Source organism: Lycorma delicatula, chromosome 13, assembly GCF_047948215.1.
Source record: "Lycorma delicatula isolate Av1 chromosome 13, ASM4794821v1, whole genome shotgun sequence".
Lineage (NCBI taxonomy): Eukaryota > Metazoa > Arthropoda > Insecta > Hemiptera > Fulgoridae > Lycorma > Lycorma delicatula.
Genome location: NC_134467.1, coordinates 6,359,477 through 6,374,623, shown reverse-complemented (window position 1 = coordinate 6,374,623; position 15,147 = coordinate 6,359,477). Strand labels below are relative to the sequence as shown.

Here is a 15,147-nt window from a genome sequence, read left to right as displayed (position 1 = left end):
TTTAAGGATAGAGTAAAATAGCAAAAAAACACAACTAGTAGCAAGTTTGGACCAGTCAAAGTACAGCGCGAATTGCTGTACGTTGATTCCTTATCTTTCCACTAGGCAAAGATGGCGACAACTGAACAGAAAGTTTCGTGTTTTTTTCAGTTTGCTAAATGGGAATCTGTATTTACTGTTTGACGTGCGTTCTAGAAAGTTTAATTGTGATCTATGTGACGATAACATTCGTTGATTGAATTATCGGTTCGAAACGACTGGTCATATTTGGGCGACCGAGGGATTGTATGAAGAAAATTATAACGTGTCAGGTAGTCGTCCTTACGTAGGTCTATCTGCAAGGAGGTCAATCGCAAACTAGCGGAGTGTTTAAAGGAAATGCTTGCATGTGCGTCAGAATATTCCCATCAACTCTTAAAATAAAAGGGACCTCAAAATTAAAAAGCGATGAAAGTGGGGACCCCCTTTGGAGAAAGAAAATTCTGCTCGGCGGCATTCTTAAATATCCAGCTGGACTTTGACAAGATTTGGTTGTCTGGTCCGCCCTATAAATTAAAATTTCCTAAACCCTAATACTTTTCTTACGAAATGATTTTGCAGGACATTAATCTGAGGTAAGATGTACGAGTAATCGAGTTTCTTCAGAATTTGGTCGGGCGTCTACAGTGGTTCCTCAGTCAACATCTAATTGTTTGTTATAACTATTACACGGCCTTTTTTGAAGAGTTTCACGGCACAGAGTTAATGTCAATGTTCCTATTCACTGCTGCCATCTAGTGGATTAAAAAGAAACTTTTAATAGCTTAAGTCCAATAACGATTCTGAGTTTGTGTTTACGTACGTTGAGAACGTTTCATGTTGTGTTTATACGATTGATTTATTAGTAACAGTTATTGCGTACAGTTTTTATTTTAAAACGATAATGTATAGCAATCTACTTGTTCCTACCTGTAAAACGAGTAAATACTAACGTATTATCATAGACAAGTTTGAATCGGCCTATAAGAAAAAGATCTGCAACATCAAATATGTAGTTGAAAAAGTGATTATTTTTGATGCGACACAAATTTAGAAAAAGCAAATAGGTTATACACGATCCTCAAAATGTATGGCATAAGATTGAGGCTGCAAAACTAATCTTGTAAATTAGGTTTTGTGGGGAAGAAAATTACCTTTATAAATACAAAATTACCGTTTTTGATGTATGTAAGCGAAACCCATCGTGCACAGATTTTACGGTAACCTAATCGCTCGATAATATGGCCTACTCGTTCTTTAGATATCCCTAATTGAATAGCGATGCGTTGCTGGGTGCCTCGCCGGTCACTTTGAAGCAAATCATCCACCTCCTTTCGATGTTTCTCATAAGTCACAGAAACCGGTGGTCCGCTGCGAGGTGCGCCCTCAATCGTCGCTTTACCAGCTTTACATTAGCGAAATTTCAACTACTACCTATTCACAGTACTCTTGTCAACAGTTTTACAGTACTCCGTAAACCGCTTTTAAAGATGAAAAACATTCGTAGGATTCACATCTTCTGCTGTAATAAAGTTTTAAAATTAGCGAAAAATCGTGACTTAAATACTTTCGAAAATAAAATGGCGGCCATATTTATTTTTCAATCCGTTATATGTACATAAATATTAGTTTATCAAAATTTATGTTATTTACTAAAATATTAAGCCTTTTATTTTGAAGAAAATGATATATTTATATTTGTAAATCGGTTAACAAATAGTAGTTATCGGAAAAAAAAATTTGTAATACTAAGCCTGATTATGAGTAAATTATTATTTAATTTGATACTAATTTACAATACTAGAATTAAAAATAAATAAAAAAAATTAATATTTAATCGAATTGAATTAAAAGGGAGGACATGAAAACAGACACAAAATTGTATCAATTTTCTACCATAACTGCTTTTTCGAAAGTATTTAAGTCCCGATTTTTCGCTAATTTTAAAACTTTATTACCAAGACGCCTATCAGATATTAATGCGATTCGTCTATCCGAATTTCAGATATAAATTTTGATATAAAAATAGCAAAATGGCGGACAGGGGAGAACAAAAGAGAAATAGCAATTTTTTCTAAAGATATTTTTGTTTAGTTTCACAAGTAGAATCTGAAAAAGTATAGCCAGCCCATCATTTTAGAAACACTGTATAAAAGTATACAGTCAGGTGTAATTAATAATTTTATATTATTTTAATAGTTTTATTATTATTATTATATATTATTTTTTTATATTATTATATTTAATATTGCGTATTATTATTATTACTTTTATTTGTAGCAGTGTGTTTTTTGCCTATTATGACCAATTATATGTGGCGTAGATATTTATCAACTTCCATTGAACTAGTAGAACATTATCCTCTTTCACGTAATAGTAAATTATATGTATTCACAGGACTATATTTTGAGCCATTGCAACTGTTATATCATCAAACCAATGACTATAAAATATCAGGAAAAAAAACAATTTTATTGTTACGATTTATATTTACGCTTCTGTTAAGTCATCGTTAAAATATAACATTAAACACGGTATATAAAAATTATCAGGGAGACCGATCTCCAAAAATAATTTACGTTCATCCTTTATTCCGTTTTCATCTAATGTTAAATCCATATCCAAAATTTTGTGTTCAAATTTCCACGTATAACTTGTCGCATGTTTATTAAATGGAAGATAACGTTCTAGAATCCTTTTTATATTGTCTTCACAACACACCTGCAAATTAAAAAAAATAATAATAATTTAAAACCGTACTAATTATGAAGTCTTAGCTGTTTATTATTATTATTATTATTATTATTATTATTATTATTATTATTATTATTATTATTATTATTATTATTGAATATTCTAAATTGATTTGATAGTTGAAAAAATTAAACTTTATAGTTTTACGAGAGTTGAAGGGATGTACCACACAATTTTCTTTATAAATCTTTCTAGGGCCGATTATTAAAAGTATTTTACTATTAATTAAAAGAACACTTTTATTTATGATTATTTCATTTAATGTTTTACTAAATATTTTACAATTATTGCATTAACAGCCCCTAAAATTTGTTAAAAGCAAAAAAAATTTAGTTAGATTGGTACTGAAAATATTGCAGTTTAAAACGACCTTCGTATATTACAAAAAAAATAAATATGATGGGATTAGATTGAAAGGTTTTGAAAAAATAACCTCTTTAGTTAACTACCATCAGGAAAAATTAGAAAACGAAAGATAAAAATTTATATCTACTATCGGAAATTTTAATACGAGGGTAAGTCAATTATTATCCGCAATTTAGTTATATTTTTGTTTATGTTGGTAGTGCTGTCGTGTTGTGTTGGTGACGCATGCGTAGTTTAATTGTTATGTTTGTACAGGTTTGATGCTGATAGGTTAGTTCCATTATCGCTACCCTGCCGTTAACCGTGGCTGCTCCGCTTTCTGCTTGCATCAAAGAACGGCAACGTTCAGCGATCCGTTTTTTGTGGTCGGAAGGTGTACCAGGGAACGAAATCCCTGCAAAAAAAGTTCAGGACCAAACAACATTCAACATAGTCCCCTTGCATTTCAACGCACTTGGTCCGTCGTTGCACAAGCTTCCTTATGCCCTTACAAAAGAAGGTTTTCGGTTGAGCTGCGAGGCAGGAATGCACCGCTTGTTTCACCGTTTCGTCCGAGGTAAATCGATATCTTAGAGTGGACCAAACAAGTGGTAGTCAGAAAGGGCAAGATCAGGACTATACGGAGGATGAGCCAGTATTTCAAAGTCGAGTTTCTGGGGCGTTTCAGCAATATGAGCAGCAGTATGTGGATGGACATTGTCGTGCAGCAACACAACACCTTTCGACAGCAGTCCTCGGCGTTTGCTTCAAATTGCAGGCTTCAGCTAGGCAGTAAGCATCTCACTGTAACGCGCACTGTTTATTGTCGTGCTCCTTTCATCATAATGTTCCAGTACTGGGCCTTGTGAGTCCCAAAAAACCGTAACCGTCAGTTTTCCTGCGGACGGTTGGGTCTTGAACTTTTTTTTGCAAGGCGAATTTGGACGTTTCCATTCCGTACTCTGCCGTTTACTCTCCGGCTCGTAATTATGGACCCGTGTTTCGTCACCGGCGATGATTCTGTCTAAGAAGATGTCCCGTTCGTTACCATAGCGATCCAAACGTTTTTGGCAGATGTCCAAGCGCGTTTGTTTATGCGACTGTGGGAGTCGTTTTGGGACCGGTCTTGCACAGACTTTATGAAACCCAAGTCTGTTGTGGATGATTTCGTAGGCAGAACCGTGACTAATTTGCAGACGATGTGCCTCTTCATCGATACTTACTCGTCTGTCTAAGAAAACCATGTCACGTGCACGCTCAATTTTTTCCTCATTTGTGGCGGTAAACGGTCCTCCGGCTCCTTAACACTGGTGCGACCATTTTTTAATTTTTCAATCCGTTCGTAGACACTCCGTTGCTGTAACACACTGTTCCCGTACTGCACCGAAAGTCTTCGATGAATTTCAGCCCCTGATATGCCTTCCGACCACAAAAAACGGATCGCTGAACGACGCTTTTTTTTGGTGCAAGCAGAAAGCGGAGCAGCCACGGTTAATGGCAGGGCAGCGATAATGGAACTAACCTAGCAGCATCAAACCTGCACAGACATAACAATAAGTAAACCACGCATGTGTATTTACGCAACACGACAGTATTACCAACATGAACAAAAATATAACTAAATTGCGGATAATAATTGACTTACCCTCGTAGATGAGAATAAAAATGTTTGGTCTACCTGGTATTACAAATGTCTTTACTGTTGAACTGTACGCTATCAATAAGGCTTTGCATATCATTAACCCAAAATACCGTCATATCCTTATTTGTAGCTACTCGTGTAGTGGACTCCAGGCTTTAGAAGATTTGTACTCTAGACATCGTATTGTCACCGAAATATACAATGTAATCGCAGAGTTGAACCGTCGCAACACACAAGTGAATTTCTGCTGTATCCGAAGCCACGTAGGAATTCCGGTTAATAAACGTACAGATTGCGCTACTAAAGAGGCATGTAGTGATGCGTTCTTCAGCTCTCGTATTGCTACTTCCGATTTTATTAATTTCATAAAACACACTCTTCGAGTAAGTGGCAAGTTGACTGGAGTGTTACGGTAGAAAACAAACTCCGGCAAATTAAAGATACTGTGTTGTCATGGGACTCGTGCAGGAAAAATTTTCACTGCCGATTGCGTTTAGGACATACCTGAGTCTCTTACGGGTGTCTGATGTCAGCAGAAAATGCACCACTATGTATGCGTACACTGCAACTGCCGCTTGGCTGTGCGCCACATCCTTGTGGATTGCATGTTATGCGGCCTTACGTCGTAAATTTAAATTGCTCAGAAACATTCGTCGAATCGTGCGCAATGATAAAAAAGTTTTAGACCGGTGTTTTTATTTCTTCGACGTGTTACGTGTTAGTATTTAACATAGCATTTAATATTATTTTTATTATTGTTAGGCTTTCATGTTAACTCTTTATTCTTTTTGTTATCAGAGAACGAGTCCTTTACACTCCTCTCGAACTTCATAAAATTAATTTTTTGATTTATATATATATAAACGGTTTAAAAAACCGTTTGATTATGATAAAAAAGCCGTTTGAGTTGGGCTCAGGTTTGCGAATCAATGAAATCCAATGCGTGATTCGTTTTGTGTACGTAATGCTGCCGGAGAGCTCCAGACACTGCCCATTCATCTGACAAAACAGTAATCCCTGGTGGATTGTCGGATGATTGGCAACAAAGTTCCTGCGTATCTGGCAATGCTACGAGAAAACGGTATCTTCTTTCTCGGCAAATTCCGCCGAGCGCTCATCGATGAGCCAGTACTCTTCCTCTATTATATTTTCTCATATCTTCGTCAATTTCGACGTGCATCGGTTCACCTCCAATTTTACTCGACAGTATTTGACCTTAATGTATTGTTTACTCCAGTAGCAAATGAATTACACGACAGTGAGAAAATCCAACCGTTGATGAGCCGCGTTACATGTCTGAATTGTTTAGGCTCACGACAGTCTTTTCTGGAAGAAATCCGACGCTCTTTATCTCAAGTGTATTACTTCCTTTCGTGTCCATTAGCAGATAAGCGTACATTCTTTAGAACACTTTTGTTTCACAAGAATAGAATAATTGTTTCATTATTGTGAATGTGAGATCGATAATTTTCAGTAAATTCATTTTAAGTAATAATTGAATTTTTATGAAAATAATGACAACAATGAATGAAGGGTTCATCTCGCCTGAGTGATTTCTGAGGAATGGAATACTGTAAATAAGTTAACATGTAACATGTTACAAAGTAACATGTTACTTTCATCATGTTAATTACGGCGTGTTCGCGGCGGTAATGACGCGCCTTGCTGTCATCCATCCCATACAGAGGCACGTTTGATGATGCTGCTACTTAATGGAAAAAACACATATTACATTTCGGTTTGGATAAGTAAATCGAAAAAACCGCTGTGTTTGAGACACAAAATTAACATAGTGTAACTTCTAATAATCTCCTTTAAATAACTGTTAACCGACTCGGGCAGTCATCTTCAGTGACAATCGGTTCGAAAACCGCTGGGCAACATTCACTCTACATGTGTCTTGGTTAAACGCATCAGCAATTTCTTTAACTGTATAGCTGCTGAATGATGAATGGAATATATTATCAATTCGATAAACGATTCGGTCGTAACAGCTGTTTGTATCGTTGACGTATGATGAGCCAATTCTGAGAAAGTACTTGTTGATGGGTAAGTACTTGATGTAAAAATAAAACATTTTTTATAAGTTTTAAGTCAAAAATATGTAGTTTCCCAAACGTGTTGTTTGTGTATATTCCAATCAAAATGAAGTAATGTATTTTTGTAGATTTAATAACAGTGTGATCTAACCGCAGATATTACACTTTGTAAATTTAAATTAAAGTTCAACCAAATTATTTTTCGTAGATGTCAGTCCCAGCATCGAATGAATAAACAATTTCGTTAATTTCAGCAACTACTTTGAAATTTGTTGTTGACATTTTTCAAGAAAAGTTGAAAAGCAGACCATTATTTAAGATAGGCCTCTGACATAGTACAGTTAATAATAATTATAATAATAATAATTCCATAATACATTTAAATAAACATAGTAGCTTTTAGGACAATAAATAAAATATCCTTCAAACAATACATATTATTATTTGACACTGGTACATTCTGGATTGAGAAACATAAACAAAATTCTCGATTAGAAATTCAGTCATGATGTATTACAATTTTCTATTTAAATAAACTTAAAATTTCATAAACTTCACATGCATTTTATTTAATTAGTACTTCATAATGTAAAAGTACACAGCTAATGCTGAACTTGGGGGATCAAATATAGTGGTACATAATTTTAAAACAAAATAAATAACATTACATGTAATAGTGCAGATTCTCCATTTAATGTATTCATTATCCTAATCGGTCTTGAGTTTTTAGTCAAAATTCCAACTACATATTTGCTGTCTTGCCACCACGGTAATGTTTGTAATGCTTCCCATTCAGTTGATGGAACTTGTAGGCCGACATCTGGAATACGACCGTGTGGAGTGTACGGTACTTTTACACCAGTAATAGGATGTATAAACTCTATAATCTGTAACAATTTAATATAGTTATAAATGTTAAAAATAAAATTGTATAAACATGATTTTCTTTTAAACCTCTATGTGAAAAAGTTTATACTCTATTGAATCTAAGTACATACCGCTAATAAATTCTTCAATTGGTCTGATCGGATGGTGAGTACTGACAGAGGTTTTCCTCTTCAGTTCGTGTACAACAAACCTATTGACTGAATTTTTTATTGTATAAAACTTGGTCTTCTAATCTTTCTTAAAATAAAAAAGAAAGTACAAACATGTGTTAGGAAGCCTGCCTTTACCTCAAAACACCTTAGCTACTTTTTCAATCTTTGTTCAGCCATTTATAGAAAATGTTCTCCATATATCCATTGGCAGAGTTATCACTCACCAAATCCCACATATACTAAGTGTACAATGAATTAAATATAACCTCACATTTGTACCACAGATCAAATGGCATTGATTCAAAATCCACAGAATAATCGAGGAGAAAGTTAATCAAAGGTAAGAAAATTGTGGATATTGAGAAATGAACTCGCACACTGAAGGATCACAATTTACGGCAACTTCCAGGAAGTTCAACCTCTGATTAATTTATTGACCAGCTCAAATATATTTGTTGCAAAAATTACAAATTCCTTTACCTTCAGACAATAATGAATTATCTAAATAAGAGACTTACTTCTCGCAAAAAAAATCTCATGTAAACAAGATGCAAAAAAAAGTGTTTTCCCTAAATGTATTACAAAAATTGTAGTTTTGTAACCGATTGATTTTGCTCATTTTGGTACTGTATTTAATAAACTGATCTCAATACAAAACTGAACTGACAAAGTAAAAATGAAAATTAAATTAGTCAAAGTTGTTGATTGTAGAAGATTAGCTGATAAAAAAGTAATCTAGCAAAACAGTTATATTGCAAGCACCGTTAACAAGATTTCACTGTACAGTAAGGCGGAGAAGTCCTCATACCCCTATGCAAATATACATTGTGGACTTATTACATCTTTTGAACATTTATGTACATTTTATACTTTCAAATTATTTATTGAGTAGTTAATACCTCAATTTCAAGAGAAAAACACCATTGAGCATGTTTGAATGCAGAAAGATAAGGCAATTCAGCTCATTCTGTTCTCTGATGCATTATTTCATAAATAACAATTCCCAGGCCACTGGATCAGCTGTGGTTCAGAAACATAACTGGATCCATTGCAATATCCATCATCCATTTTACTACACCAGTATAGAGGAACTTTTTGAATCATAACTTCAGAGGTGCAACATGTCAAGGAGCATAATTCTGTGTGTTCAGCACAATGGTAAAGTACAAAATACAAATTTTCAAAATATGTATTAAGTCCACAACATTTTTCAACATTTGTCTATGGGTACAGGGATTTGTTAGATATATTGTAAAACACGGATCATAATGGAATGTGAAGGGAAAAGTGGTTAGGAAGTACAATTTTAGTCTATCGACAAAACTGGCTTGGTGATACTTTTCCTCCATTACACCTCTCCACCAACCAATTCTTCTCTAACTAACATTTTTAAGAAATTAATCTCTAACTAACTTTTTGGGAAATTTTATGAAAAATCATTGTAATACACTGTTTTACTTAAGAGTAATAAACATTAGGAAGTCCATTTTTTATTTCTTCTTTAATTTAGACGATAAATATAAGATAAAAAATTATCATACTATTTTTATCCTCAATTTTTACTTCCTTGTACGAAGTAAAGGAAGTATTGTGATCGCGTAAAATTTCGGTTTTCAGATTTCAATGGAAATATCTATTTTGACCATCCTTGATTCCATTTTGACTAGTTTCGACACTACCTAGTATAACTCAAAAATGATTAGCCGTGGAATGTTAAAATTTTCGATTTAGGATTGTTGTAAAATCTAAAATCCAAAATCCAAAAAAAATTTAATTATTTTATTTTATTTTATTATTTTGGTTTAATTTAATTTTATTTTATTTTATTTATTTAATTATTTTCTTTTTTGGGGATTTTGGACTTTTTCTTAACTGCAGCAGTAAGCCCTCGTTGAGCACTTTTCAACAATATATCATAAGTGTTTACAGCTATCATAAGTGTGTCAGCTATTTTCATTGATTACAGAGTTATTACCAAATAAAAGTTTAATTAATGAAATGTTTGGATCTTACAAGGAGAAGGACATCGGTTCGAATCAGACTTCATCTCCTTTTTTTAACTTTTTTTTTAATTTAAATATATTGATTTATAAAAAAGTTTTTAAATGATTAAAAACTTTCATAAAATTATGATAATTCAATAACAATAAAAACAAAATATGAAGAAATATCAGAAGTTATTAATGAAATAAAATTGTATGTACTTTTCATTTTAAAAAAATTATGTGTATGTAATTAATAGGCATACAAGGAAGTCGTGTAGTGTCCACATCAGATTTTTTCTGAAATTTTTGAGAAAAACTTACAGAATATTGTTATATTGTGAAAAATAAAATCACATTTTAGGATACAGTTTCAGCATGGTTGTTTGTTGTTAATACTAGAATTTAATAATGATGTATCTACTGTATTGTTCTTTTTTTGTATTAACCTCCAGGACCACCATTGGGTATATTACTTTAGAGGATGAGATGAATGATTTGTAGCGTGTGTGAAAATGCCATGCTTGATCGGGATTCAAACCCGAGGACCTTCGGATGAAAGGCCGAGACGCTACCACTCGTGACACAGAGGCCAGCTGTTATTGATCTTTGAGGATGTATAGATATTTACTGTGGTGCATCACAGACTTCTTGTAAATAAACTCTTAACTTCCAACTTCAACGTGAAGACAATAATGATGTTCATAATAAAAAAAAATAATATTCTTATGTTAATGATTCTGGTGTTCCTCATTCAAATTTAGGACCTTTATTATTTATTAAAAACTTACATTAAAAGTTCCAGCTGTTTGGTATTTATTAACAAGATAACATTTTTTGGGAAACAGGTTAAGGTGAACAACTGTGAAAGAGGTTTCATTGTTGATGTAACTAAATTTTGAAATTTAAATGCTGTAAAATGTATGGTGACTACCTTTGAATTTTCAAGTTGTACCACATAAGTTAAATTTAAGTAATACAGTACACAGATGTGTTAATACAAGATCTCAGAAATAGTAACTGATGCAAATTTAAAATTCGCTTAGAATTAGCTTTATTCTAAATAAGCTAATTGACAATAAATTCAAACTTATGTTTTCAGTAGTGAGATTGTAGTATATTTATTTGTATTTGTCGCTTGTCCATTGTGTTCTTAAATATAGAGTTGAAGTTTGGAATGCTTATCATGATAGTGTTATTCCATTAAAATTGTTGAAAATACTCAGTTGATATATTTTAAACGTTTTAAACAATCTTGTCTTCTGTGATTTCCTCCAATTTATCTGACGAGGTCATATAACTTGAAGATTCATCAATGGTCAGGAATAAAGTTTTGTTGCCGTATCTTAATAAGGTTGATTTAGTCTTCATTTTTTATATTTAAATTTTTATATGTCTACAATTAAAAGTTTCCAATCCTTGTTAAAAGTTATTTAATTTTACAATTGAATTCGTTATTTAATTTACTCTGAAAAGGAATTCGATTTATTTTATGACAATCTTTACCAATTTAACTAAAATGTTTTGACTTTATTGGGGCCTCTTACACTCTTGCTAAGCGTACAAATTTTATTTATTTTTATATTAATGAATGTGTAATCTTTTAAAAAACAAGCACTTTTAGAAAAAAAGAATATTTTTTATATGACGCAAGAAAACAGTTAAGATCTTTATTACATACATATAATTTTCTTTGGTTTAGAAGAAAAGGCTTTATTATGCTTCTATTCCCATTTTTAATAAATTACTAAACCATTTAAAAAATCTTTCCAGCAATATTTAAAATACAATTAAAAAATTTTTTAATTGTAACTTTTTGATTTTTAATATTAAAAATAAACCTGAATGACTGCATTCTATTCACAATGTATGTAAATATGTATTCAAATAATTTTATCTGAATTCTCCTTCTGAATTGGGAATATTCTAAAGTTATTTTTATTCATTTAGTATTTAATTGTATTTACCTTAATATTTTTTCACGTGTTACATATTAAATAATTAATCTTAATTTCATTGTTAATTTTATATTTGGGATATTACTTTAATCAAGATTTTAACTTGATTCCATCCATCCAAATGTTGCGACAATATTATTCTGAACAGTTTAAATAATATTAATTAAAAATATGTTGTAAAATCTTGATTTTCTGCATCCCCTTAACCGAACATAAATATGTACTCATTTTATTTTGAGTAACGCTTTCTGAAGTGTGAATTTTTTTTGCATAGTATTTATGTTTTAAAGATTAATATTGATTTAAATTCGATATATTTTTTATTTTATAATTAATTTTGAATTTTTTGACATTGCTCTGAATCAAAGTTTTACTATAGTTTCCCTTGATCTATCCACATAAATGTTGATCCTTTATTTATCTATCTAGTAATATAATTACTTTATGTGATATGAATAATATGTATGTATAGATTGGAGGAATAACAGTTTTTTATTTACTGGTAATCTCAGTACAATTATATTTGTTAATTTATGTTTATTATTTTTTTTCCATATATATATAAAAGAAACTTTATTATATTTATATGTTAAAATCACTATGTGTAGTTTCAATTTTTGGTTAGTTTTTCTGGCAACACACACACACACACACACACACACACACACACACACACACACACACACACACAGAGAGAGAGAGAGAGAGAGAGAGAGAGAGAAAATGTAAATAAATAATTCTACTTGCATTTAATTTCAAAGTTTTTGATTGTATCTATCTCTTGTATTGAAAGCACGTGCATTACACAAGTTTCAAAAATGATTGGAAAACACTAAATAATTTTATAAATTTGAATAGAGATAAAATAATAATCTTAATATATTTACAGTTACCTACATTATTGTTTTTATTAAACCAGTGTGATATATCTTTCCCAGCATGTGCAATAATCGGTTTTATTAAATTATGTTCTTCAATTCCTTTATATTTTTCAATTAGTGGTGTTAAATCTAGTATTCTGCCGTTAATTATTACCCAACAATCATTTTCAGTATTATGTAAAACAACTTCTTTCATTGTCATGAACGGTATAATTCTTCTTTTCATACCTGCTTTTGCGCTTTCCTGTAGTTTCTTAAAAGATGGAGGTTCTACATAACATGTAAAAGGATTTAAGATATCTGAATCCGAAGTTTCAGATTTAAGTGCACCTTGAGAATTTGATTCCATATTTATTAAAAGTTAATTATTCTATTTTTAATTTTTAGGCGGTTTGAATGAATCTTAAAATATATTATTTTACGGTTAATAAAAATATTATATTAATAATGGTCAATAAAAAAAAATCACTTATTTACTCTGTTTAAAACATTCATATGTTATACATATTGTAATTATTAAATTTACTTTTTTCTGAAAATATGTTTCTATTAAAATTAATTAATTAATTAAATATTTTAATTAAATTAATTTTTATGTAAGAAATGAAATAGATTAATTATAATAATAAAACCATGAAGCTTATGGGAATATTTAGTAGGTGTCAACCTTATTGCAGATTGCCTTCCCAAAACAAAAATCTTTTCACAGTATTTTCTAATTTTTTATTATATTGTTTGCTGAATAATAAGCAAAATAACGCATACAAAAATTAAAATCGGAAATTTTTTTCTATAAAAAAATCGGAAAGAGTTAAAAATTAACTATATTAAGAGTGAAAAATGAACTATATAATTTTTTTTTTTTAATATAGATTCATATGTTAAGTTGTAATAAATATGTGATATTAATATATAATTGTTTACATTTAATCCAAATGATAGCGTAGTTTTTACAGTTTAAAATTTTGTTACGTCATTGTTGAAAATTGAAACACTTAAGGTGGGTTTTTTGTGTAAAACTTTTATTGAGTATTTACGTGTTGGAACATTTTTTAATAATTAAATTTACTGTTATATTACAAGAAAACATCAGTAATTTTTAAACAGTAAAACTATAATTTTCAGAAATCTAGTCGGCACATTTTCAAAATGAATTCAGGCGGCCGTGTGTGGTTATTTTGTTTTGATAACATTAAGATAAGTGTGAGTGATAAAAACTAATTTTTTTAATTAATAATGAATTTAATGTCAATAATATTTCGGAAGATGTATTGTTTATGAAACTATTTTCGTAATATATTTGAATGTTCAAACAGAGATGATTGTATTTAATCGGTTGAAGACGAGGTAATTCGGAAACAAACTAGTCTCCTTTAAATATTCAGAGGGATTAAAAAACTGGTGCAGCGTTACGAAAAGTGATTAGAACTGAATGGCGATTATGTGGAAAAGTGAAGTAGATATGCGGTAAACTAAAACTGTAAGTAAAACCCTTTTCTTGCGAGTTAATTTTTTTTTAATGACCTAACTTCCTTAATTTACTAATGTGCTTTTTAATTAACAAAGAATCCCTTATAGGTTATAATGAAAATTAAATTTAGTTTCTGTAGTATAGATACTCAAATCATGATTTTTGAAGATAGTTAAACCTGACAACTTTCCTTAAAGAAAGTTAAGAAAAATAAATTGGAGAATAATAATTAAACAATTTTACTTTAAAAGATGACGTGAATTTACAGTACTTAACAAAAAACTTAATCTGTACGAAGTTATAATAAAACCGAAAGTAGCAATCAAGTTAATTTTATTGCGTTTTTATGTTAGTCTAATATTAAAATGAAGTTAATTAAAAAATCATGAAGTGTAATTTAAAATATATTATAAAATCATAATTTATATAGATTAAGTTTAATTCAATATAGCTCAATGAAATAATCAAAACAATCTGAATTTGATGGCATATATGATAAAGATAAGAAGGTACTCTCTTCTGATTAAACGGAGGCCATCATAACAACGCGTTGCGACTGTTAGCTTAAGTTTTTTTTGTTATCTACGTTGAAGATAATCTTAATCATATGATTATTCCGTTAATCCACAAACACAGTTTTGTAGATCCTGAAAATGGGGCTAATACCCAGCAAATTGAACGAATGTGGAGATCGGCAAAATGGCGGAACAAAAAACTTAGGGGCAAGCTTGCCGCTATTTAGATTCGTATTTGGCTGAATATATGTGGCGATCGACGGGCGGTGACAACGTATTCAACAAGTTCCTCGGAGATATCAAGTGTTGGGACTCTGTTCAAGCACAAAAGTAGTTTGTAAAATTTCGAAAATTTTATGATAAAAATAAAGGCCTATACTGTGTGTACGTATTTGAGTTTTTTTAGAAACATCATTCTTCCGTCTGAAAATAGGTGGCCTCCATTTAATCAGAAAATATTGGTAAGAAATTATTGAAAAACTTCATATATTTTTCTCAAAAA

General features: G+C 31.1%; 1 protein-coding gene across 1 annotated transcript; it reads right to left on the bottom strand.

The window, feature by feature from the left end:
• Positions 1–2,508: 2,508 nt before the first annotated feature.
• LOC142334001 (cytochrome b5 domain-containing protein 1) lies at positions 2,509–12,885 on the bottom strand. Its single transcript, XM_075381667.1, has 3 exons — positions 12,676–12,885; positions 7,467–7,685; positions 2,509–2,739 (listed from the first exon to the last, which is right to left on the bottom strand). Exons 1-3 carry the CDS (start codon positions 12,883–12,885, stop codon positions 2,509–2,511), a joined length of 660 nt encoding a protein of 219 aa, XP_075237782.1.
• Between the last annotated feature and the right edge of the window lie 2,262 nt (positions 12,886–15,147).

Coding starts and splice junctions, on each gene's coding strand:
- LOC142334001 (XM_075381667.1), bottom strand. CDS start 12,885: ATGAAAAGAAGAATTATACCGTTCATGACAATGAAAGAAGTTGTTTTA. Junction 7,686..12,675: donor GGTTTAATAAAAACAATAAT/GTAGGTAACTGT, acceptor AAATTGTTACAG/ATTATAGAGTTTATACATCC. Junction 2,740..7,466: donor GAGAATCTGCACTATTACAT/GTAATGTTATTT, acceptor TTTAATTTGCAG/GTGTGTTGTGAAGACAATAT.